At 52.8% G+C, this 22,978-nt stretch overlaps 13 protein-coding genes across 13 annotated transcripts; 11 read left to right on the top strand and 2 right to left on the bottom strand.

Annotated features, from left to right (window-relative positions):
* Positions 1-33: 33 nt before the first annotated feature.
* ASPVEDRAFT_46042 (MGMT family protein) lies at positions 34-970 on the bottom strand. The gene is made up of 2 exons (XM_040813453.1): positions 487-970; positions 34-318 (listed from the first exon to the last, which is right to left on the bottom strand). The coding sequence occupies exons 1-2, from the start codon at positions 599-601 to the stop codon at positions 188-190; spliced, it is 246 nt and encodes an 81-aa protein (XP_040672448.1). The 5' UTR covers positions 602-970; the 3' UTR covers positions 34-187.
* A 121-nt stretch (positions 971-1,091) lies between these two features.
* Positions 1,092-2,150, top strand: cwc26 (putative cell cycle control protein (Cwf26); the record flags this gene model as incomplete). Its single annotated transcript, XM_040815182.1, has 1 exon — positions 1,092-2,150. One exon carries the CDS (start codon positions 1,092-1,094, stop codon positions 2,148-2,150), a length of 1,059 nt encoding a protein of 352 aa, XP_040672449.1.
* A 213-nt stretch (positions 2,151-2,363) lies between these two features.
* On the bottom strand, positions 2,364-3,114 carry ASPVEDRAFT_332723 (uncharacterized protein). The gene has a single exon (XM_040810709.1). It carries the CDS (start codon positions 2,996-2,998, stop codon positions 2,576-2,578), a length of 423 nt encoding a protein of 140 aa, XP_040672450.1. The 5' UTR covers positions 2,999-3,114; the 3' UTR covers positions 2,364-2,575.
* On the top strand, positions 2,712-4,049 carry ASPVEDRAFT_46044 (uncharacterized protein). Its single transcript, XM_040813454.1, has 2 exons — positions 2,712-3,334; positions 3,386-4,049. The coding sequence occupies exons 1-2, from the start codon at positions 3,171-3,173 to the stop codon at positions 3,762-3,764; spliced, it is 543 nt and encodes a 180-aa protein (XP_040672451.1). The 5' UTR covers positions 2,712-3,170; the 3' UTR covers positions 3,765-4,049.
* Positions 4,050-4,402: 353 nt separating this feature from the next.
* On the top strand, positions 4,403-5,839 carry ASPVEDRAFT_140883 (putative nuclear envelope protein Brr6; the record flags this gene model as incomplete). Its single annotated transcript, XM_040807693.1, has 3 exons — positions 4,403-4,517; positions 4,568-5,454; positions 5,501-5,839. The coding sequence occupies 3 exons, from the start codon at positions 4,403-4,405 to the stop codon at positions 5,837-5,839; spliced, it is 1,341 nt and encodes a 446-aa protein (XP_040672452.1).
* Positions 5,840-6,806: 967 nt separating this feature from the next.
* Positions 6,807-8,306, top strand: ASPVEDRAFT_140969 (uncharacterized protein; the record flags this gene model as incomplete). Its single annotated transcript, XM_040807705.1, has 4 exons — positions 6,807-7,086; positions 7,131-7,348; positions 7,396-7,636; positions 7,684-8,306. 4 exons carry the CDS (start codon positions 6,807-6,809, stop codon positions 8,304-8,306), a joined length of 1,362 nt encoding a protein of 453 aa, XP_040672453.1.
* A 763-nt stretch (positions 8,307-9,069) lies between these two features.
* ASPVEDRAFT_46049 (uncharacterized protein) lies at positions 9,070-10,481 on the top strand. Its single transcript, XM_040813455.1, has 2 exons — positions 9,070-9,685; positions 9,801-10,481. The coding sequence occupies exons 1-2, from the start codon at positions 9,488-9,490 to the stop codon at positions 10,284-10,286; spliced, it is 684 nt and encodes a 227-aa protein (XP_040672454.1). The 5' UTR covers positions 9,070-9,487; the 3' UTR covers positions 10,287-10,481.
* A 784-nt stretch (positions 10,482-11,265) lies between these two features.
* ASPVEDRAFT_87985 (uncharacterized protein) lies at positions 11,266-11,604 on the top strand (the record flags this gene model as incomplete). The annotated part of the gene is made up of 4 exons (XM_040818215.1): positions 11,266-11,355; positions 11,409-11,440; positions 11,493-11,538; positions 11,590-11,604. The coding sequence occupies 4 exons, from the start codon at positions 11,266-11,268 to the stop codon at positions 11,602-11,604; spliced, it is 183 nt and encodes a 60-aa protein (XP_040672455.1).
* Positions 11,605-12,377: 773 nt separating this feature from the next.
* Positions 12,378-13,653, top strand: ASPVEDRAFT_46051 (uncharacterized protein). The gene is made up of 3 exons (XM_040813456.1): positions 12,378-13,312; positions 13,367-13,463; positions 13,530-13,653. Exons 1-3 carry the CDS (start codon positions 12,626-12,628, stop codon positions 13,616-13,618), a joined length of 873 nt encoding a protein of 290 aa, XP_040672456.1. The 5' UTR covers positions 12,378-12,625; the 3' UTR covers positions 13,619-13,653.
* A 154-nt stretch (positions 13,654-13,807) lies between these two features.
* ASPVEDRAFT_46053 (uncharacterized protein) lies at positions 13,808-14,800 on the top strand. The gene is made up of 2 exons (XM_040813457.1): positions 13,808-14,479; positions 14,558-14,800. Exon 1 carries the CDS (start codon positions 13,822-13,824, stop codon positions 14,419-14,421), a length of 600 nt encoding a protein of 199 aa, XP_040672457.1. The 5' UTR covers positions 13,808-13,821; the 3' UTR covers positions 14,422-14,479; positions 14,558-14,800.
* A 136-nt stretch (positions 14,801-14,936) lies between these two features.
* Positions 14,937-17,394, top strand: ASPVEDRAFT_46055 (fungal specific transcription factor domain-containing protein). Its single transcript, XM_040813458.1, has 4 exons — positions 14,937-15,397; positions 15,445-15,497; positions 15,556-16,040; positions 16,094-17,394. The coding sequence occupies exons 1-4, from the start codon at positions 15,267-15,269 to the stop codon at positions 17,279-17,281; spliced, it is 1,857 nt and encodes a 618-aa protein (XP_040672458.1). The 5' UTR covers positions 14,937-15,266; the 3' UTR covers positions 17,282-17,394.
* Positions 17,395-17,508: 114 nt separating this feature from the next.
* Positions 17,509-19,468, top strand: ASPVEDRAFT_56263 (amino acid permease; the record flags this gene model as incomplete). The annotated part of the gene is made up of 7 exons (XM_040815183.1): positions 17,509-17,662; positions 17,717-17,828; positions 17,891-18,017; positions 18,091-18,248; positions 18,310-18,489; positions 18,536-18,630; positions 18,684-19,468. 7 exons carry the CDS (start codon positions 17,509-17,511, stop codon positions 19,466-19,468), a joined length of 1,611 nt encoding a protein of 536 aa, XP_040672459.1.
* Positions 19,469-22,160: 2,692 nt separating this feature from the next.
* Positions 22,161-22,977, top strand: ASPVEDRAFT_333954 (uncharacterized protein). Its single transcript, XM_040810724.1, has one exon. It carries the CDS (start codon positions 22,393-22,395, stop codon positions 22,804-22,806), a length of 414 nt encoding a protein of 137 aa, XP_040672460.1. The 5' UTR covers positions 22,161-22,392; the 3' UTR covers positions 22,807-22,977.
* Position 22,978: the final 1 nt, after the last annotated feature.

A 22,978-nucleotide genomic window follows, 5' to 3' on the forward strand; every position in this document is an offset into this window, starting at 1 on the left:
ACTCACCCATACTATCGCTAGCAACCTCAACACCCTCCTCACGAAGAGCCTCTGCCTGTCTCGCTGCACTCCCAGGCCCGCTAACAGACACCCATCAGCTCGCAACTCTTCATTCCAATTATTGCACCCATAATACAAAACAAGACCACCAATGCATGGGACAAGCGGATAAGGAGCCTGGTAGCACTTACCGATGCGAAATCATCCCCTTGGAATTCACAACCCGCTGCCACGGCACATTCCCGCCGTTGAAATACTCCCCGCTCTCTGGACTCGGGAGGTGTTTTAAACAGATCCCAACCTGGCGAGGACGTTTTGCTGGGAAACCAAGTACTGTCAGCCTTACACTCTTGATATCGCGTCTGCGTAGACGAAATGAGCAGGCGAGAAACGCAAATGTGGGTATCATGGATGCTGGTGGGAAGGGGTATATGTAGCTAGCTATATATTGACAATATACTGTGTTTATTAGGGTGCAGTACGGACGTTCACCTAGTAAGAGAGCGATGTGCCCGTAGGAGGTTACCTTGCCCCGCGGGATCTCGCGCACGGCGGCGTAGACGGCGTTGAACCAGTGTTCTGCTTCCTCTGTTCGGGGCATTTCAATTTCGGCGTTGAGGTGTCTGTTCACCTATAAAGTAATTGAAGCACTGTATCCGAGTCTTGATAGCTTTGGATGTGGGTTGTTTGGCAGTTGGCTGTGTTGTACGCAGCGGAGTAGAGTACAGTAATACCATGGGATTTGCTCTTCGTCTGCCGAGCGAAGGGAGTACCACTTTGGCAATCAAAGAGACTTGGTTAAGTGTTGGAACTAGGTGCCTGCAATCTCTCATCAACAAAAAACGTCCAATATAAGAGAAGAAGATGACAATGCCCATGTCCCTCGTATCGCGCATACAAAAAGTACAGTATAGCATACCGGGAGAATAGATAGTCCGTTTCAACACAGACCGCCAAGCCCGCAGTCCAGCCCAACTCGCCGCCTTCACAGCTAAAAGTAAAAGTGAATGGAAGCTAAAGGCTGTCGAGCTCACGACCAACCAACAAACCAAGCACCCAAGTCATAAACAAATACAACAAAATAGACGACAATGCCCTCAAGCTCATTAGCCGAATACCTCGCAAAGAACTACCTCACCGCGGATCCAGCACCAGCAAACTCCGAACGGCCCAAGAAGAAGCGCAAGAAGACCAAGGCAGCAGAATCCGGCGCCGATGGCGGTGGTCTCATAATTGCAGACGATGATCCGCCCGATCTACGCAGTACGGCGGGGCTGTCGACGCGCGATAATGACGAGTACGGACCGGCTGTTGTGTCGGGCGGGCGGAGCGGGGAGTTTCGGCGCGCGAAGAAGAGTAATTGGAAGACGCTAGGATCAGGGACTACGGGCACGGATACAAATACGGGGGTTACGGGGAGTGAGCGCGATGCGGCAGATGCGATTCTAGCGGATGCGATGGCGGAGGAGAACGCGAGACGGGCTGGCGGTGATGAGGACCCGATGGTTGTTGATCAAGATGAAGATGATGATGGATTACGGATGGAATCTGGAGCTCGGGCGGGACTACAGACGGCGGAGCAGACGGCTGCGATGGTTGCTGCGCAGAAGAAGCGGAGGAAGGCGGAGGAGGCTCTGTATAAGGGGAAGAAACAAGGGGATGCGGCTGAGGAAGGGCAGGAGACGGTATACCGAGATGCGTCAGGGCGGATTATAAATGTTGCCATGAAGCGGGCAGAGGCGCGACGGGTAGAGGAGGACAAGAAGATCAAGGAGGCTGAGGCGAAGGAGGCGCTTATGGGGGATGTTCAAAGGCAGGAGAGAGAGGGGAGGAGGCAGGCTCTTGAGGAGGCAAAGGCGATGCCACTGGCACGCACGGCGGAGGATGAAGACCTGAATGACGAGTTGAAGGCGCAGAGCCGGTGGAATGACCCGGCGGCGCAGTTCTTGACCAAGGCCGCTGCGGGCGTCAGCAAGACGGGGAAGCCGTTGTACAAGGGGGCGTTTCAGCCGAATCGGTATGGAATTAGGCCAGGGCACCGGTGGGATGGCGTTGACCGGGCGAATGGGTTTGAAAAGGAGTGGTTTGCAGCCAGAAACCGCAAGGGCAGAATGGAGGCGTTGGAGTATGAGTGGCAGATGGATGAATAGTCTGTATCATTGTTGTACTATATTGCGGTGCTGGACACCGAGATGCATCTAATCTATGGCGATATTGAGATACAAGCACACAAACCAATCCAAACAGGCTAGTGCCGGCTACAGCCTCTGCTTTCGTCATCACAGCCTGGTCGTGATGTTTATTTTGGGAAGAATGCGAAACAGACTCCAAGCTTACTAACCAGGCCCCCGTCCAACCCCGAGACTCCAGCGCAGGTTTGCGTGGATGCAGCTGACAGGGACGCATGATAAGCCCAGCCGGAGAAAGGAGGAGATGCAAATCGCATCATCGCATGACATCACAGCAGGCAAGTGACCGCCCAGAACGGACAAGGTGCCTGAGGCTGTGGCCTGGGCGGTCGTTGGTCCGGCCATCTGCAGGAGAGCAGCAGCCTCGGGATCCTCGGTTGACGAAACTAGAGGACCATGGAAGATGGGTCTCGGCTGGATCGCAAGTGGCGCATCCCCAGAAAATGAGGGGAGGAGAAGGGGGTGCTTGATTGATAGGACCTCGTTATCAAGAGCTGCAGTGGTGTGAACGACCTGCACCTGCCGCAATCAGCATCGCCTCGCCCGGACCCCCCTGGAGGGCGCCTGATAAAGAAGCCCAGCCGTGACTCGATATCGCCAAACAAGGTCCCCGACTCGCCTTCCAAGGTTCTGATTCCTTTTGATCTCTTTGACCTCGAGTTTCTTGTTTGTCTGCCTCTGTTCTTACTCACTTTGCCGGTCTTTGATGACACAAAGCTGGTGACTGGTTTCCAGCCGAGCCTTGGTGACTCACTCGATCTATAAGTCCCCATTCCAAGCGCCCATATCGAGCACGAATCCGGGCGCATTACTCATTCATCTCCTGCATATCGCCTCCTACCCCCTGGTATATACCGCGCTGGCTCAACTGCTACCTAGTCCAGGCATACACTACAGACAACCTTACAAGAGCGCACTGCGTCTCATCTGATATACCTCCACCAGGCCGTCTACTATACTATAACCTCTCCACTCTACGCCATGTCTGTCTCTTTTGACAAGCCCGACCTGCGCCAGGCTGGCACCGCCGCCAAGCGGGTTTACGACAAGAAGGCCAAATGGGTGCACGGTGGCCGAACCTCTCGCCCCGGCGTTATTACCCTTGATGGTGTTCTCCCAATAACTCGTCCTGCAAAGCAAGAATCGCAAGTATATCCGGTTGACGGTATCGCAGATGCAGGGGCTGACTTTAATAGAACATCATGGAACAAGCGCCAACGCGAACGAGACGCACAGCGTGGCTCCACCACCAGAAAGATCGACTTCCACAACGACGTGCGAGAGGCTCTCGATGATGCGACCTCCGACTCATCCGCCGTTGAAGATCGGGGCGACCCTGTTGTCGCAACGACCGTCGCCGAAGTTTGCCACGGAGACGGCGTGGCCGATCCTTACGAGGTGTCGGGGCAGACGCTCTTCAACGACATGATCGATAAGGCGGTCGAGAAGTTCGAGAGAAAGGAGACGGAGAAGCTGGTCAAGGAGTACGAGTTCATTACTCGGGAGAGCGAGATCGCCACCGGGTATCTTGCCGACGAGGACGAGTTTGAGCTCGTTGACCATGTGAAACTGTGAAGACCTCTTGCCTTCTTTCCTTTTCTCACACGCACATTTATAATATGAGCGATCGGACCGGAGTTGGGCTAGAGCTTTTTGATTCCCATTAGATGATTTGATTTCGGAGTCTGTTGGCGCTTGAGTTATCGATGCGTGCTGCGTTTTTGATCTGGGACGGTTATTTGGCTGCGGCACCGACCTAGGATTCTTCTTTCGAGCCGACGGCGATGATGATATTGGTTATTGTTATTATAATCAGAATGGACATATATAAATAGCCCTGGGGTGTTTGTGAGGTGTTTACACCGTAGATGCAGTAGCGGCGCGCCTGGAGCGCAACCCGCAGTGAGGGGGAGCTTCGGCCAGCCGATCGTAGAGTGAACAAGATTAACTCATGATAAGGACAGGAATCAGGATGAAAAAAAAGAAAATTCCCATCTAGTTGAGGAGAGACTCGCTCGCATGTGAACTGAGGCTTATGAATGCGGTTGCTCCAGGCAGTGATTGTTTACCAAAACAAAAAGGGAAGCGGAAAAAGTCGAGATCCTTGGCCCAAAATCCTCCGCAGATCACCTCTTCCTCCGCACTTTCATCACCCACCCGTGCATTCATTCGCCTTTTCCATTTCCCTGATCAGTTCACCCAACTGCTCCAAAATGGATAAGAGAACAGCGGAGAGTCCGATGGACTTTGAGTGGCAGTCCAGGGCCCCGGGAGATGTCACCTCGCCATTTTATCAGCTCAGCATGCAACACGACAACCAGAAGAAGCGTGCGTCACAGCCGTGCTTTTACCAACACCTCCATGCTAACATGTCTCAGGATCCCATAATGTGTTCGACTCCCCGGAAAAGAAGCCCATCCCTGCCCTCCGTGAGCCCAACTCGCAACCATTCCTCTTCTCCCAGACGAAGCCCGCAGCCACGTCAAAATCGCCGTTTGCTCAACCCGCCTTCATGACACCCCGCAAATTCGATCTGGATTTTTCCTCAGGAGCCGAGAACATGTCGTCTCCAGAAAATGCCGACAACGACGAAACACCAGAGCAGTCCGCAAAGTCAGGTCATCGAAATTCGCTATTTGGGATGTACGGACGGTTCGCACCAAGCCCCGGTCGAGGCGAAATCCCACGGATGAATCACTACTCCAACGCAGCCGCGAGACGGGTTCAGAAGCGAAGATTACGAAACAGGACGCTAGACATGCGACTTCGGAAAGACGATAGTGACGATGAGAGCGATCGGCCGAGCAGCAGTGAAAGTCGGCAGGCCATCACGCAGAAGGGACAGAACCCTACAGATCAGCCGTCGCGAATGTCTACATTTTCCGACTTCTTTGCGCTGCTGGAGGCGCATCCGAATGTTCCAAATATCCTGTCCTGGTGGGCACAGCTCGTCGTCAACCTTTCGCTGTTTTCACTCGCGGTGTACGTCGTGTTTGGATTTGTATCGGCCATTCGTGCGGAGTTTGACCAAGCTGCCGAGGAAGTGTCTGATACGATATTGGCTGAGATGGCAGTTTGCGCAAAGAGCTATGTTGATAACCGGTGCGCGGGCGGAGATCGCCTGCCAGCCTTGGAAACTGTCTGTGAGAACTGGGAACGATGCATGAACCGTGATCCGGCCAAGGTTGGACGAGCCAAGGTGTCGGCACAGACCATGGCGATTATCATCAACAGCTTCATCGATCCGATCAGCTGGAAAGCAATTGTAAGTTATTGGCAACTCGCGCTTTGTTCTAAACTAACGGCTTTAGTTGTTTTTCCTTGTAACCATATCCACAGTCACTGTTGTCAGCAACTGGTCGTTCCGCTCATTCAGAAGTCGCTACAACCAGCATGACTATTCTCACCCGGCTCCTACGTATTCTCGACAATCATCTGCTCAACACCAGATGCACCCACAGCTGCCCGGACAGCATTCTGCATTTGGTTACCTGGGAACACAGCACCAGAACGATGCCGGCTTCGAGAAGCAAGACATGCCGCTAATGCTCGAGCACCAAAAGACTATGAACTTTACAGAGCGCAGTCGAGAGCGATCTAGAAACCCCCGCACCCCGAGCCCTGTGAAAAGGGGCAGGAAACTACTTTAACTTCTCTTGATTTCATTTTCAGCATCAGCGACTGGCTCTGGCGTTATATTTGCTGCCTTCGGTTCTTTTTTGTATTTCTTGGGCGATAGAGTTCGGTCTAGGAATTGGAGTGTTATTACATGGTGGCAGGAGTTCGATATCAGTTGTTTGTATATAATATACCACATTGAATTTGCCGAATTGTTTCTTCGGATAGCACTGTAACTCCTTTCTTTTGCGCAACACTAACCGTGGATGTTACCATACCCCTTGTCCATTGCCCTAGGGGCTCGGTTATATTACGAACTTTGATGGATTTCGGAAGGTACACAAGCGACTGCCGTGCCTAACCGACGATGCAGTCCAGTGCGATTGGAAAATAAACATACCGTGAGTTTGTCCCCTTTGATCCCTGCATCGTGACACCTTATCAGCTGAACAACAGTGGCCCCCTGGCCAGCCGACTCTATGCACCGAGTCTGCCAGGACAATGCTTAGACGGTAACGATTGAACAAAGAGGGGTAATATCGACATGCACATTGTCTCTTGTGTGATCGGGTGTTGTTACATGGCCAGAAGGCCAAGAAGCGCGGATCACCAGTCCAAGATCGCTCCAATGCCGCCGTCCAACCACACCCGCAGCCCTACTCTGCAGCGCTGTAACCCAAGCCCTGCACTGTCTTGCACTGTCTTCCCTCCGCCAATCATCCTCGCGATTTGAATTAAGTCTATCGGTGGCCAAGGACGAGCCTCTGTTATCTCCCCCGCCTGTGAGTGATATGTCCCAGATTGAATAACCTCCTTCCTATAAGGAAGTAGTAAGATAACAAAAATGCGGCTTGGCAGGACGGGCTTATGCCAGTTAGATGGTTTGCTCCAGGGGTGTTGGCAGTCTCCGAAACTTATATAAGGCTGGTGGAACTCGATGAGAGTCTCAGCTATCCTTTCCTCATCGATATTTCTGTTCTCCGCGTTCCTCAGTTCGCAATGAAGTTCGCACTCATCTCTATCCTATCCTTGGCCTGCGTGGCGTCGGCGTCACACCAAGGCGGGAGAACAATGGAGCACCTCATGTCGCTGAAGATGCAGTCTAGAGAACGCGCCCGGGCCCAAGGTCTGTTCAATCTGAACCGGTACCCCGACCAGGCAGACAAGAAATGCAGCCAGGGTAAAGCGGGAGAGTACTCATGCGAGAACGTCGACCTCCTGAGCTTTCTCAGCCACCAGGCTCTGGGCAGCGTGACCCGTGAGGGCAACGATCTTTGGGGTAAGGGTGCCGAATCTGTTGCAGTAGTGAGCTAATGAGTGTAGGCTGGACTTCTGCTGATGGGCGCGAGTTTGGCGTCGTTGGACAGACAGACGGAGTTGCGTTTGTTGAGGTCCTTGAGGACGGCAGTCTTGAATATGTCGGGCGTCTGGCGACTCAGACGGATCCCTCCGTTTGGCGTGACGTCAAGGTCATCGGTGACCATACGTACATCGGCTCTGAGGCGGAGGGCCATGGGCTGCAGATTTTCGATCTGAACAAGGTGCGTTAGCTTGCCGGACTTGATACAGATCTAGCTCACGTTCACAGTTGACTACAGCAACCGCCTCGGATCCGACAGAGTTCTCGCCATCGAAGGACTTGACGGCATGGTACAGCGAGTTCGGAAGCTCTCACAATATCGTCGCGCACGAAGAGACGAATATGATTTATGCGGTTGGAACGGGGAGAAACCTTACCTGCGCTGGGGGTCTGTGGATGGTCGATGTGTCCGACCCGGCCAAACCATTCTCGCCGGGTTGTGCTAATGAAGATGGCTATGTGCATGATGGTAGGAACCGAGCATTCTTCAAGACTTCGCACTCTAACATTTATTAGCCCAGTGCGTGATTTATAAGGGCCCAGATGAGAAATACATCGGCCAAGAAATCTGCTTCAACTATAACGAAGATACCTTGACCATCGTTGATGTGACCGACAAGGCAAAGCCTATCCAGATCTCGAAGACGCCCTATGTCGGTGCCAGCTACACCCACCAAGGCTGGCTCGCTGACCCAGAGGATCACTCATACCTGCTACTTGACGACGAGCTTGATGAAATGGACGGTACAGGTGCTGCCGCGAACGGCCACACAACAACCTATATTTTCGACATCAAGGATCTCTCCGCCCCCAAGCACACCGGTATCTACCAGTCCCCTGTGCGCTCAATCGACCACAACCAGTACGTCCTCGATGGCCTCTCATACCAGTCCAATTACGGCAGTGGTCTGCGCATTGTTGATGTAAGCTCGGTCTTTGAGGACCCGTCCGGCTCCGGATTCAAGGAGGTCGGCTCTTTCGACGTCCACCCCGAGGACGATGCCAAGGGAGGCGAGGTGGAATTTGTCGGAAGCTGGAGCGTGTACCCCTACTTCGCAAGCGGGCACATCCTGCTCAACAGTATCGAGCGGGGTATCTACTCGCTCAAGTATACGGGGCCAAGTGCCAGTCGGGGCTAGTTAGGTTTACTAGCAGGCTAGGGAGGTCATGCGGCCAAGTGCCGTCTCCGAAGATGAATGATCTGCTTGACCCCGCAGGAAAGGAAGGGAATGGAAGGCTAGTAGGCTGCTAGGCGATTACGGTGTAGAGATGGAGCTCCGCAGTCGATACGGATATTCTCCGGCCATGCATGGATAGAGCCAACCCCAAGACGGCCCAAGAAATTCCGAAACAATCCGGTCTCTCTGACAAGCCCCACGCATATAGTAATAGAACAAAATATGTTCCTCGGACGCGGCATCTCATAAAACAAGAAAAGAAAATATAGTTAGACATTCCGGGTCTTGGACACCTCGGTTTCACGGCAGTTAGTATTATGGCATTGCGGCAGTCACCCAGTACCTGTCCTTGTCTCCCAAGGTTTACCACTGAAGACGCTACTCAATAGCCTAATGGCTTAGGGCAGACTTAGCAATGTCACCCACCTCCTCACTGCTCAGTCTAGCATGTTCCTTCCTTAGCCTGAAACGAGTCGACTCCCGAACGCCCCGATCACACCCCTGTCGCTTCCCCGCAATCTTCATCTTCATGTAGTCGACGCTCGTGCCTGTCCAAGCAATTGTTGTAGGGCACATGCACGTACCTACATGAGGTTGGTGCCACCTCAAACAATGCTGTAACGTAGGGTCGGACTCGAGCTCGGTGGTAGAACTACAAAGAGGCAGATACCATGAGTCAGGGGCCAATTTCAGACACGTCTCCTACTCTGTGTCAAATCAGTTCGTTTTGTTTAGCGAATGAAACAGTGGAGGCGATGGTTTGATTTCATGCCGCCCAGAAACGTAAGGCAGTGTCGACTCGGACGCCCGTGTTTGATTTGCCTTTACCTGACTGCCTGCAGGTCCCTAGGGTGGTAGGCACGTACCGCACATCCCTAGGTTCGTTCCTCACGGCAGAGAAGCTTGGCTTAGTGGGATGAAGATGGAGATGGGGCAGCCTAGGTAGAAGGAAATGCCGTGTCGGTAGTTATCCTGCGGCAGCGGCGGCGGCCATGAGACAGAGGGACATGTTATAAATACCTGATGCCACACGGCCAATGTAGAAAGAAAAGTTATCAACCAACTCAAGCAGTCCAGCCAGCTCTATCACCAGCTCAAGTGCCTCTCCAGCTCAATCAGTCTTTGCTACCATCCTATCCACCATGACTATCAGTCTTCGTGCACTCCTCGTTGCGGCCCTGGTTACACTGGCTGTCGCAAACCCTGTACCCAATGCCAACCCCGAGGCAGACATAGCCCTCGAGCGCCGCCAAATCACCAACTCGAAGGACCTGGAGAACGGCGACTGCAAGCCCGTCGCGTTTATCTTTGCCCGTGGCTCCACCGAAACGGGCAACATGGTAAGTAACTATAGAACCGGCCCCCACGTCCCTTCCATAGGCTATGGAAACAAACCCGCACAAGCAATATTAATGTAACGCTACTAACGAACCGATTGTCGGAAAAAAAATATAGGGCTTCATAGTCGGCCCGCAAGTATGTAGCGGCCTAAAAGATAGACTCGGTGAAGATCAGGTTGCCTGCCAGGGCGTGGGCGGCGCCTACACAGCCGGCCTGATCCCCAACTTCTTACCGGAGAACACAAACCAGGAATCCATCGATGAGGCCGTGAACATGTTCAAGCTGGCCAAGGAATGCGGCGAAGAGACCCAGATCGTCGCAGCTGGGTACAGCCAGGGCTCGGCGGTGATTTCGGGAGCGGTGCAGGACATCGAGGACTCGCTCAGGGAGAAGGTGAAGGGTGTTGCGCTGTTTGGGTTCACGCGCAACAAGCAGGATGATGGACAGATTCCGGGATATCCGGAGGATCAGACAGAGGTTTATTGTGCTGCGGGTGATCTGGTTTGCGATGGCACGCTGATTATCACCCCGGCGCATTTGACGTATGGCCTTAATGCGGGAAGTGCGGCCGACTTTTTGGCAGGGACTGTTGATGCGTAGGCTTATTGCTCTTTGGAATCCAGTATGAGCTCTTTTGCTAAGCTGGGCTGGGCTGAGCTGGTGGTTGGTGACTTTGTATTCATTCTTGAGCTTCTAGGTAGCTGCCCGGGTCTGCTGTGTAGGTCCGATTATATAACTTATATAACGAGTTTTTCATTACCGTTTATCTCACCGGGGATTGAAAGTTTCTGCTGTGCAACTGACTGTAATTAATTTAGCTTCGTGTGCTTACCACGTTTGGTGTCTGTCGGGTTGATTGTTGCCTGTCAATGGCACGACAGAGCCGTCAGCGGATAGAAGGAGGATAGGTCGAGTATATTAAATGGCACACTCGGCAAGAAGCCAATAGACGGGATATTATCAGTCTTACCTTGGGTGTCGGTGGCACTGTCAAGAGTCCAGCCAAGACACGTTCACAGCCAAGATTCAGCCCGCGGAGTCTCTCCGTCTCTGCGCCTGAACAAACATCCAAACAAGAAGACACCGAGGACCAACCCCTCGAGCTGGATAGCTTCAATTGGTGCCAAGCTTCAAAGTTTACACTGCCACGTCAGGATTGACCCCAACAGGTCGAGACACGCCTCAGAGCCTCCATGTTCCATTCGCCGTATCCCCATCTTCAGGCCCCCAGCCGATGCTTCTAGGAACTGATCGTCGCTATAAGCTGAGGTGAGACTCTGCAAGTCCGCGGCTGATGTAGATCATGTACCGTGAAGAGACCATGAAGCCTTGGCGGCCAAGGTTATCATCCTTCTCTGGTGAGTGTTGGAGAGGGCCAGGGCATGATAGGTGCTGGGCTGGTCACGATGAGACATCACAGCCTCGCCGAAAGAGAGTAATATCTTTCTCCGGCAGACAGCTGCGAGGGGGCCGGCGAGGGTATAAATACCTGCTTCTTGCCTGCCTCATCCATCCTCATTATCGCATCATCCTCAGCCAATTCAAACAAAGAACCAATCTACTTTATCTACTACTCAAAATGCGCGTCGTTGCTGCCTTCGCTGCCCTCCTGGCTCTGGCCTACGCCTCCCCTACTCTGGAAGCTAGACAGCAGGGTGAGAACTGCGAGGTAAGTCTCTTATATGCTGCCCGCTGGTAACAGGAACTAATATCTGTCGACAGGAAATCTTCTTCCCTGACAGCTGTGATGCCCAGTAAGTACTTTCCAGTCAGAGTCCGGCAATCGTACTAACATATATGTCTCAGTGGCCTTGTTGAGTGTGATGGTGCTGCCTCAATCCGCATTTGCTGCGTATGTTCTCTCCAATATTGCTTCTGAAATTGCCCGTCTAACTGCGTATAGACCCGTTGCTTCTAAGAGATGGGTCCTTAGGAAAGGGATATGATGTGGCACGATACAAGTATAACATGTGTATATGTGGATAGTATATATTTCGGGAACTGTGCAGGCCATCCTAACAATGAAAGGATTTCTATCTATTTTTAAAATCCAATAATCCGGAGTAGCAGCATTATGTTGCCAGCCTTGCTGACACTTTGTACAAACACCAACGACACAAGTCATAGCCCAGAGAAGTCCAAACGCTTGGGAAACCATCTCAAAACGGGCTCCAGTACACAGCCTTCAATTTGTCTGGACCATGATTCCTGACGGTTAATCTTGCTTCATTCACTCCGAAACCCCCAACCACCGGCGAGAAGCTTTGGTACCGAGCATGACTATTGAAGGTAGCCCAGGCGGTTGCTTTACTTCCCAAATATACACGCTTTCTATGTGAGTGGGCTTCATCGATGACTTATAATATCCCAGCATAAGCGGTTTTTGGTTACTGCAGCAGAATCGGGGATTATAGTAGGCACTGACTATATATCCTTATCCTCTATTTATTCCTTGGAATATAGTGGTATATAGCGGACCACGGCTGTAATTTACATATAATCTATCTGTGCACCTACGAAGGCCTTCACTGCACCGGGATTGACATTTGGTATATCAAGAAAGATACCCTGGCTAGTAGAGTGTTTAAGCAATAGAGAAGTTGTTTATTATATTGTATACCTCTTTATGCTAACCCTGCCAAAGGCCCAGCTTGCTTATTGTTCTGAGCTGGATACATTCAAGCCTTAGGGCTGAAAGAGAGGCTTCTTCACTAACAATGAATATACTCGCTAGAAACAGGCAGACAATGCCTTCATTCACTAATCCTTAACATCTTTCTTGCACAGCCAAGTGAAGGAACCACACGCATATAATTCCCTATGACGCCTGTTACTCATTTTCCTTTATCTCAGCTATTGGCTTTCTGTCTCAATTCTTTGCAAACCCTCAACACCACCTCTCCTATTTCCACCACACAACACAATAACACCTACTAAGAATGTCATCACAAACACCTTATCCCTCCCCAGGGACACCCCCAAACACCTCCTTCACAATCGGCTGGATCTGCCTCCGGTCCCTCGACACCCTCCCCTCCCGCGAAATGCTCGACCAGACATACGGACGAAACCCAATAACACAACGACGCGACGACAAAAACGCCTACAACCTCGGCCGGATAGGACGAAATAACATCGTCATGGCCGTCCTCCCCGCCGACAAACCGGGCCGCAAACCCAGCATGGCCATGGCCGCGCAAATCGCCGCAGACATGAAAGCCACGTTCCCCAATCTCAAGCACGGGGTGCTGGTTACGACGGGGAGTGGCATTCCGTCGGAGCGTCAGGATGTTAGGCTTGGTGATGTTGTTGTTGGTACGCCGGACCGGAATTTCAGGGGCGTGGTGCGGTTTGAGGATGTTGGGGCCGAGGGTGTTGTGAATCAGGTTAAAATGGGGACGAGTACGCAATATTCAGGGCTGCTAGTCAACGTATCGAATCTGCTGGCCGCGGATCGGAAATTGGGCAAGGTGTGTAAGTTTCATGAGATTCTGCTGGCGCTGTTTCGGCATTGGTATCCGGAGAGAAAGGAAGAGCATTTGTATCAAGGCAGCTCCAATGATAGGCTCTTTGATGCAGGCTATAAACATGTCGATTCGAGAGACCAGAACTGCATGGCTTGTGACCTGAAAAGGACCATTAGCAGAGAAAAGAGAAAGGATACCTATCCGGCTGTTCACCTTGGGACGATTGCGTCTTCGGATTACCCTGTTACAGACCCAGCAGTGCGCCAGATTTTGGAGATGAAATTCGGCGCAAAGGCTATACAGGTCGGGGCTGCAGGGTTGGGTGATGAGTTTCCAACACTCATTATATGTGGTATTAAGGACTATGCGGACTCACATAGGAACGAGCACTGGGATAGGTATGCATCGGCTGCGGCGGCGGCGTATGCACGAGAGCTCTTGCTTCCTCTTGGGCAGCTCCACTAGGAATATATTAAGCTGGTAAATATCCTGGATGATAGACATGTTGGACACTGTATGCACATTATCTGATGTACGTATATGCAGTGAGCTGCCAAGGTAGCACAGAATGAGTCAGCGCGGGGCTCTCGTTAACTATAATGAAGCTGCATCAGCCTCACTTCCTGTCATCTATCTAAATAAAACAGAGTAATAATAATATATACAAAATGGCCTTCAACTTCCTCGATCTCCCCCCCGAAGTTCGCCTCCAGATCTACCCCTACCTCTTTAACCCCAGCAAATACAGCTCCAGCTACCGGCGCATCACAAGGCTCACAGAACAAGCCGAAGAGGAAGCCAAAAGCCACTGCGAGGACGACACCCAGCGCCGCTCTATCCCCGACGTATCACTACCCAGAATCTACCTCGACCGATCAACACCGCCCATCCTCCTCGTCAACCGGAAAATCACATCAGAGGCCCTCCCCGTCCTCTACGGCACAACGCTCACGGTGTCCAGCACGCCGACAACATACCTGGCGATGTGGCAGATGGACCTGGCCGAGTTTATCAGCGAGACACTGCTGCAGCGGATGCGGTCTGTGGTGCTGAAGCTGGCGTCTCCTGAAAAATACTTTGTGTTTGAGCTGTTGGAGATTTGGGGGGTGAGGAATGAGTTACAAAGGCTTGTGCTGCTTGTGCCGGTGGACAGGCCGTATTATGATATTACGAAGGGGCAGTGGGATCTTGTTGAGAGGCGGTTGAGGACGTTTGCAGAGAATAATGGGTTTGTGTTTGAGATGCAGTTTGAGCAGTCGAAACGTTGACGTTACGAGGGAAGACATGTTCAACGAACAGACCAGTTCAGCTTGGAAGATTGAAATGGTCAGTGTGCCCCAGCTACTATAGGAATGGATAGTAGGGACATAGATCAACCAGGACAATAGGGCTAATCCACAGCAGCCACAGCAGCCACAATAAGTATCACATCCGGTTTAAGTTCGCATAAACCAAGCCCAATGCAGTGGGGCAGATCGCAACGGCTAACAAATCCTCGTTCCATACTTGAACCAATCACGGAGATGTATATAGAATAACTGTGCAGTCTTGAGTATAGGCTGGGACGCAGGCTACTAGTAGTAGGAGTCCTCCCGAACAGGCAATCAAACACTCGCTTGAGCTTAAATGTCCCTGTGGAGAGACAGTGCCGCGTAATTGTGCTTTCAGTGCCTTCTGGGTCCGATCGCCACGGGATTTCTCGGAGCCGCAGATCGCATCGGATCCGATGGTTTCGCCACTGTTTCTTTTCTTGCTGCAGTGCTGTCTTTACATGGCTCAGTTACACCACTGTTGTATGCTGTAGGAGTCTCGGGCTGTTATCGTGGTTACCGTCGAGTATATCCCGGCAATGTCTCCAACGCGTGTCTCCAACGCGGGGCTCCAGCTTCTCGCAGAACTCCGAGGGTCTCCAGTCTGGCGCTCTGGACCGCCAAGTTGGTCCAGTCTGTTGATGGTGGAGCAGCAGTGGAACTTTAGACCGTTCGTCGATTGGACCCCAGTCCCTTTTGGCCTCGGACGCGGGGCGGCCATGGACTCTGATTACTGATGCAGTGGCATTCGTTCACGAATTCCTTTTGTCTGCGTTCATCGCTCATGCTGAGATAGCCAGATCATGCCTGCTCTCTCGGGTGGATGTGGCTTTTGCCTGTCCCATCACATCCGCTGTGACCTGCTCAACGGCAACTCGCCCTGTTTAACATGTCGCGACTACGGCATCAAGTGTCCCCCGGGGGACGAGACAGAGTGAGTCGTCGAGGATCTATCTGTCTGTCGCATTGCTAACGATTCAGTGACTCGGTCTCGATGACGGACGCTGGCGAGTCTCCCATGGAGGAGGTCATTCGTGAGTAACCCGCGGCAATAATGCGTACAAGCTACATGGTTAGATTAACATTGGTTAGATACGCCAGAAGCACACGAACAAGGTCGCTTCGACATCGAGCGCATCCACTGGATGGCTCCTCTCGATCACTACAAGAGCGTTGCCCACGACCTGCTTGGGTTCCCAGTCCCCGGCATCCCCGACATCCCCCAGCCGACAGAGAAAACTACGCTCCTCCCTCCGTTTATCCAGAAGCTGCCCAGTCTCGCCGATGAAGACGCCGACTATCTCAAAGCCAAAGGGGTCTTCTCCCTGCCAGACGAGCGGCTGCAGAACGAGCTGTTGCGGACATTCGTCCTCCACGTCCACCCCTACCTCCCCGTCCTCGACCTCCCTCCTTTCCTACAGGCCATCGCCGACAACAATGGCCATTCCTCCGTTAGTCTACTCTTAATGTACGCCGTGATGTTCTCGGCCATTGCATTCGTCGACCCAACACACATCCAGCGCGCGGGATACACATCCAGGAAGGCCGCACGCCAGGAATTCTTCCGCAAAGCACGAGTAAGATCTCCATATCCCACATAACTGTATGCTCACCACTCATACTCGCCTAGGTACTATACGACTTCGACGTCGAACGCGACCGCATCGTGCTCATCCAGACTGTGCTCCTCATGACCTACTGGCACGAGAACCAGGACGACCCCAAAGACTTCCGGCACTGGCTCGAGATCGCCCTGTCGCAAGCCGCCCTCGCCATGCCCATCAAGGAGCACGGACAGCGCACGCGCGCAAGCACATTCACCTCGCCAGGCCTCTGGAAGCGTCTCTGGTGGTGCATGTACACGCGCGACCGCCTCAACTCTCTGAATCTGCGGCGCAGCCCTGTCATCAAAGACGCAGAGTTCACCGTGCCCCTGCCTACGCTCTCCGACTTCGACATAGCCATATACCCGCCTTCTGTCCTCGCCATGCCGATCCTAGGAGCCTGCGAGGTCCTCCGGAACCCAACGCAGCAGCAGCACCTGGCAACCTTGTTCATCGAGAAGGCCAATCTCTGCTGCACAATCAGCGGGATTATCTTCCCCATCACCAACGCCGCGGTCTTTGCGCCCGCCGTGTTCACACATTACATCGCCGCCCTGGACGACTGGCATAAGAATCTACCCAAGGAGGTGCAATACCACCCACCCCCGTCACGCACAGCCCTCTCCGAAGGCGAGCGCGCCCTCTTCGCATACCGCGCCTGGCTGGAGATGATATACCTCGCCGCATCAGGCGCGCTGCACCGCCAGAACCAAGCACAGAGCCAAAAATCACTCCAGTCCGGCGACAGTAGCAGTGAACCCACCAATACATGCGCGGACGGGATTCGATCCGTCACGCAGTCCATTGCAGGGGTTGCGGATGGGCTGGACCAGCTGGACCTCGTGCACTGTCTGCCGACGACGACGGTGGGGTTACTCACGCCGGTGCTGGCGACGCATTTCATGAATATCCGGTCGGAGACGCCGGATCTGTGGCGCAATGCGTTCCAGTCGCTGTATCAGTGTCTCAAGGTGCTGGAGAAGCTGGGGGAGGTTTATGAGCTTGCGGAGAGCATGGCGGGATTCTTCCAGGCGACGATCTGTGGGGATGTCAATGCAAATACGAGCATGAGCACGAGCACGTCAGAGTCAGAGAATGGCGAAGGGAGGGAACGGGCGTTTCTGCAGCGGACGTTGACGGCGGAGGAACTGGATGGGTTTGCGCGGCTGGTGTGGGGGGGGGCGAACGGGCTTGCAGAGGTTGTAATAGAATAGAGAAAGAGTTGGTTAACTAGAATGAGTGACACATGCGATTGCAAATTCTCCAGAGACCATACTTGTCCATGATAGACGCTGCAGGAATATTATAGGCTGGCAGTGGTGCAACCCCCACTTGAAGCTATCACGACATCGCCCGCAAATCAGTGCAATCGCCAGCCAAGAATTTAAGAAATGTTTCCTCCCGGCAATTTCTTCCTCGAGGTAACCTGTCAACCGTAATTATGACTCCCTGGAAAGACCAGACCTCGCACGCAAACAATGAAGTCGAGGTCGAGTCCTCGCCGGGGACTGGGACTTCGCATGCCCACGACCCCTTGCATGCGCCGCTGCAGCGCAAGCTGCAGTCGCGCCACCTGCAGATGATTGCGATCGGGGGTGCGCTTAGCTACACTTATCTTTATCTTAATTCATCACTGACATGCTCTACAGGCATCATCGGACCGGGGCTACTCGTGGGCTCCGGCAAGGCCTTCCAGGAAGGCGGGCCCGCAGGCGTGCTGATAAGCTTTTCGCTGGTCGGGATTGTTGTTTATTTCGTTATGTATGCCCTCGATTTCTTGTTCAAGATGTCTAGTTGAGGAGAGCTAACACAGTCGGGTATAGGCAAGCCCTAGGCGAAATGGCCACTGCGATCCCCGTCACGGGCTCCTTCACCGAGTACGCCGGGCGCTTTGTCGACGACTCGCTTGCGTTTGGGCTAGGGTGGGCCTATTGGTATCTCTGGATTACGGTTTGTCTTCCATCTGCATGAATCCTGGTCATAGTCTGGCCATGGTCATAGTTACAAGCGGCTAACAGCACAGGTCCTCGCAAACGAATACAACGCCGTGTCGCTGGTCATAATGTACTGGACGGACGCCGTGCCGCAATGGGCCTGGATTCTGATCTTCTGGTTTCTGTTCCTGGGCCTGGCGAATTTCGGGGTGCGCGAGTATGGCGAGATGGAGTTTTGGCTGTCGTTGTATGTCACCACATTCATTCATAGCTATACGCAGTGGGATGGACCAGCTAATGCAGTGCAGAATCAAAGTCCTCGCCCTGATTGTATTCTTCATTCTCGCAATCTGCATCAGTACCGGCGGTATTGGCGGCCGGACGATCGGGTTCAAGTACTGGCATGATCCTGGGGCGTTTGCAGACTCGATTAACGGCGTTGCGAAGACGTTTGTTGTTGCCGGGACGCTGTATGCTGGGACAGAGATGTATGTTACCCTCTTTTTCCTAGAGCTGTCACTAATAGGAGAATAGGGTCGGCATCACAGCTGGAGAGTCTAGCAACCCGCAAAAGGCCGTCCCAATCGCCATCAAGCAGGTCTTCTGGCGTATCCTGGTCTTCTACATCGGTACTTGACCTTCTTTAATGAACCTATATGAAGGACGTATACTGACAATTCAGGAACAATGTTCTTCATTGGCATCCTGATGCCCTACACCGACAGCCGCCTCATAGGTGACAGCTCCTCCAGCGCCAGCTCCCCATTAACAATCGCCCTCTCCGACGCCGGAATCCTGCCCGCCGCACACCTCATCAACGGCCTGATCGTGATCAGCGTCATCTCCGCCGGAATCGGGTCCCTGTACGCCTCGTCACGCACAATCCTCTTCATGGCACGCACAGGGAAAGCACCCAAGATCCTAGGCCGCACAAACGCGCGCGGCGTGCCCTGGGCCGCCATCGTGTTCTCGAATATCTTCACCTGCATCGTCTTCCTCACCGTCGGGAATGAGGCGGGCAAGGTCTATAATGCGCTTATCACGCTTTCGGGGGTCTCGACATTCCTCGTCTGGAGCACCATCTGCGTAGCACACATCCGGTTCCGGCTCGCCCTGACCGCGCAGGGACAATCGCCCTCAGCGCTCCCCTTCCGTGCAGCGCTGTACCCCTGGGGCACGTATTTTGCCCTTGCCCTGACCGTCTTCCTGGTGTTTTTCCAGGGCTACACGGCGTTCTTGAATCCGTTTAGCGCGGACGATTTCGTGGTGAATTATATCCTCCTCCCTGTTTTTGCGCTGTTTGTGGGGGGGTGGAAGCTTTGGCATCGCACAAGGATTGTGTCCCTGGCGGAGATGGATATTTGGACGGGGAGGAGGGAGAGGGAAGTCGATGAGCAGGAGAGTGGGAAGGGGTGGAAGAGTGGTAGAGGGTGGAGGGGGAAGGTTTATAGGGGCGTTGTTGGGTGATTCCATATCGTGGTATAGACTGTTGTGTTTGAATTAATTAATGACTGCCTCGCGCAAATACATACATCCAGAACCATTGAAGTATCAAATGCAGAAATCATACCAGGCTGAAGATAAGCCTCGAGGAGCTGGGGTATTTATTGGACCCCTCCTAATACGGAGTATGCATGACTTAAAGCATGCTGGCCCTATCTCTGGCTCTGGGGCTATGCTAATCAAGGTATGCAAGGTACCGACATGGATAAGAGAAATAACTGCCCGATGTTTTGTCTCTATTAAATTGTATAGTGCGAGGAAGGCATGGTTACGGATATATATATTTTAGAATACCAAATCACAATAATAATTTACCCACTGATAAGAGAAAATATTTATACCATCACACATAATTTAAACAACTATAGAACGAGGTACTCTTTAAACGTTCAAATTTCACTGTACTAAATCTTGTCTTCTGCTCGGGTATATAGTGAAAATGCTATTACCTTGCCCAGCAAGGAGTTTAACAGGCATCTTAAAGAGGACTTTTACCGGGATGATATAACCACATATACAAATAATGCCATCTATGGAAGATGGAATAGTTTATTTAAGCAGTAAAATGAATTCTAAGCTTTGCCTAGCAAGGCATCTACGAACGGGCAACCGGGTCTTGGAGCGAACTAACCCTCACCCTAGATCTAACACGGAGCAGTGGTGGCAGGACTGGGCTATTCATATCGTGTTCAGAGAGTTGGGTTGTGTTTCCTGCTGTGTATGGGGAGATGGACTGAGCGGTATTGCATCCGGCCTGTCAAGCGCACAAGTATAACAAGACACTCGAGGGATTGAGGAAATTCCTCTACGTTGTAGATGAGAGTATCTCGAGATGCAGTATGAGTGGGAGACCAAAAGGGAGTGCATCATGCAGAGAGGCCAACAGGCCTTGGATCGGACGGGTTCGCCGGAGGAGGAGGCACAATTTCCTGGAGACGTGTCAATACATGAAAGCCACTACGTATGTTAGTACTCTTGATTCCATCGGGTTGTCGGCGAGTCAGGTGTGCAGAGGGGAGAGGTCTTGGAAGCAAAGCTCAGCGAGGACAAGGCATAAAGCGGGATGAGGTTATGCTGACGATACTGATCAGAAGATGCCGAATGAAACAGGTATGACACGGGCGTACGTGGAGGTTTGAAAAGGCATGAGAGGATTGGACGTGGTGGGCGTAGGGGTCAGAATGACGCTGTGGCTGGCCGAGTGAGGACAGGACTGCAATGACCTGCTTTGTGCAACGTTCACCATTACTTGCATTTCTTGCATGCGCAGTCCGTGCTTGAGTTGGAGGCTGGGCAAATGATGTCGAGCTTTTGCTGGTCAATGACAACTTGCGCACGCAAGGAGCAAGCCGCTGGACTGGCAGACAGATACAACGAAGGCGAAACGCCATAATATAAGATCCAAATGCCACTGGACCAAGGTACGGCTGAGGGTTTGGGCAGGGACGGGCAAGGGTATCTAACTAAGGAATCCTCCTTGGAGTTGACTGTGTTGACAGACGGAGAGTCAGCCAGAATGACGAGACATCGACGCCACCGGCCCGGCGAGATTGCGCAAGGAGGAGATCTCGGGCTCGACTCGACCATGTGACGGTTGGACATTAAAGAGCTTGTTTGGAGCCTTTAGCTTTCATCCTGGCCGCCAATTTCGCGACGTATTCCCGAACGGGCGTTGAGTGGTTGGGCTGAGACAAGGCCAATCCAGGGCTGCATGGGGCCGCGTAAGGAGGACCAGGATGAGGCAGCATGCCATTATGATGCCATTAAGCTAGTCCATGTGAAGTCGAGTATGAGCAGTTGGCAGCGGCACTGTTACTGTTGTGGTGATCGTTGCCCTATGTGCCGGTCTTTCTCCAGATTTGCTGATGCTCCGGTTACCCACCTGGATGAGACAGCTGGACAGATGAAGAGATGATAGATCTGTGTCGATCGGTCTGCTTCACACTGCACTGACTGTTTCATTGCAGAATCCTATTGCAACCGTGACTGCCCACGGTGCACGACAGATATCCGCAGAGTCGTCTCAAGAGCCTCCTATCCAGGCTGTAACCAGGAAAATCATCGAGCTCCAGATCTCCAGCTTAGCTTTGGTTCAGGAGAACCCTGTAGCTCATCTCCGAGGCTACCAAGCAGTTGCATGACCCCGTCCAGCTTCGAAGGAATCGCCACTGGTCTCCAAAAATTGGCGGATTTAGCCGCTTGGCAGCAGCAATGAACACTTGAGCAGTGAATCTGCCCCTCCCCCAGGTCGGATCTGGTCCATCCTTTCCTGTCAGGAACAGATTGGCATTCGTTGCAAGTCGACTTGTCTTCCGAGCATCCGAAAACAACCCCATTGCGCTGTTAGGGCTGGCTTCACTGGACTGGTCCATCACACTCGTTGCTAACTGCTCTCCACAAACTGCGGGTGCAGCCTTTCCACCCGAATAAACAGTTCAACGTAATTAATATGATTAATATGATTAATTGAAGGAATAAGCTGACGGGGATAGGACCAAAACCGGCGACGGCGACCTCGTCCGCCCAGACTCACCACCACAACTCCCACCACTCACCACCAACAAAGAGGCCGGTGCAGCGCTTTGTGTCCCAGCTGCGGGGGATTAACCATTCACAGCACGGCCTTTACTGCAGAGACCCCAGATTGTCTCACCCGGCATCGCGTTGGGGACTGCGACTGGCCGCCATCCCTGCGGTGGATCCGCCCAGCAGTCCTACCGGCATCGCTTGGAAAGAGAATCGAGAATCGCCTCGCATCTTCATTCTCCAGACAAGGACAAATGAGAATCCGGGGGCGGGCCGGCGAGAGACACGAGCGTTACATTTGCTGCCAGTCTCGCTTCCAGCGTCGAGTCGAGACACCCACTAACCAGCTAAATTCACACTAAATGGGCACTAGACACACGCTAATCCGAGCTAATTACAGGCGAGCTGTTTGGTCCCTGGCTTGTCTGTCTGGTTTCCTCCAATCACGCCCGCTCGCTGTCATTGTCCAGTCCAACCCCCCTCGCCTGCGTCTGTATAGCCAGCCGCTCTGTGACACACACCATCCTCGCCTTCACCCCGAGGCCGTGGTCCCAAGAAAGAGCGATGCGTCCAGCCGGGGCCAAACCCAACCCATGCCAACGCAATCTCCGGAGGCGACAAGCATCCATGGCGATCGCCGGTCGTTATGCCGCCACCAGCTCTGCAAAGCACCAGGAGGACCTGGATCCATGTCCCAAATGTCCTTGATCGCAATAACGCTAATTCTTGATCCAATCTTGCTAAGAATAACATGTCCAGGCCAGAGCTGCCCCTGATTCCTGATTCGTCTCGCCTCGGCCCCGTGTGTGCATGTGAGGTATTTCCTGCCCACCCGCCGGGGTTATATATAGGGCTTTCCTGCTCCTGCTCTGGCTGCTTCTCTCCAGTAGTCAACTCGAACTGGTCCTTTCGTTACACAGCTTCGGTCCCGGGCATTCGTTTATAACC

This window comes from Aspergillus versicolor (genome assembly GCF_001890125.1).
Source record: "Aspergillus versicolor CBS 583.65 unplaced genomic scaffold ASPVEscaffold_11, whole genome shotgun sequence".
NCBI lineage: Eukaryota > Fungi > Ascomycota > Eurotiomycetes > Eurotiales > Aspergillaceae > Aspergillus > Aspergillus versicolor.

Bases quoted from the DNA above. Each gene is read 5' to 3' on its own strand.
- ASPVEDRAFT_46042 (XM_040813453.1), bottom strand. From the start codon at position 601: ATGCCCCGAACAGAGGAAGCAGAACACTGGTTCAACGCCGTCTACGCC. The intron at 319-486 runs GTCCGTACTGCA...TTGGTTTCCCAG, and splicing joins CGCTCTCTTACTAGGTGAAC to CAAAACGTCCTCGCCAGGTT.
- ASPVEDRAFT_332723 (XM_040810709.1), bottom strand. From the start codon at position 2,998: ATGCGCCCGGATTCGTGCTCGATATGGGCGCTTGGAATGGGGACTTAT.
- ASPVEDRAFT_46044 (XM_040813454.1), top strand. From the start codon at position 3,171: ATGTCTGTCTCTTTTGACAAGCCCGACCTGCGCCAGGCTGGCACCGCC. The intron at 3,335-3,385 runs GCAAGTATATCC...TGACTTTAATAG, and splicing joins CGTCCTGCAAAGCAAGAATC to AACATCATGGAACAAGCGCC.
- ASPVEDRAFT_46049 (XM_040813455.1), top strand. From the start codon at position 9,488: ATGACTATCAGTCTTCGTGCACTCCTCGTTGCGGCCCTGGTTACACTG. The intron at 9,686-9,800 runs GTAAGTAACTAT...AAAAAAATATAG, and splicing joins CCACCGAAACGGGCAACATG to GGCTTCATAGTCGGCCCGCA.
- ASPVEDRAFT_46051 (XM_040813456.1), top strand. From the start codon at position 12,626: ATGTCATCACAAACACCTTATCCCTCCCCAGGGACACCCCCAAACACC. The intron at 13,313-13,366 runs CTGAAAAGGACC...CCGGCTGTTCAC, and splicing joins AGAACTGCATGGCTTGTGAC to CTTGGGACGATTGCGTCTTC. The intron at 13,464-13,529 runs CTGCAGGGTTGG...ATGCGGACTCAC, and splicing joins AAAGGCTATACAGGTCGGGG to ATAGGAACGAGCACTGGGAT.
- ASPVEDRAFT_46053 (XM_040813457.1), top strand. From the start codon at position 13,822: ATGGCCTTCAACTTCCTCGATCTCCCCCCCGAAGTTCGCCTCCAGATC.
- ASPVEDRAFT_46055 (XM_040813458.1), top strand. From the start codon at position 15,267: ATGCCTGCTCTCTCGGGTGGATGTGGCTTTTGCCTGTCCCATCACATC. The intron at 15,498-15,555 runs GTGAGTAACCCG...AACATTGGTTAG, and splicing joins TCCCATGGAGGAGGTCATTC to ATACGCCAGAAGCACACGAA. The intron at 16,041-16,093 runs GTAAGATCTCCA...ATACTCGCCTAG, and splicing joins AATTCTTCCGCAAAGCACGA to GTACTATACGACTTCGACGT.
- ASPVEDRAFT_333954 (XM_040810724.1), top strand. From the start codon at position 22,393: ATGGGCACTAGACACACGCTAATCCGAGCTAATTACAGGCGAGCTGTT.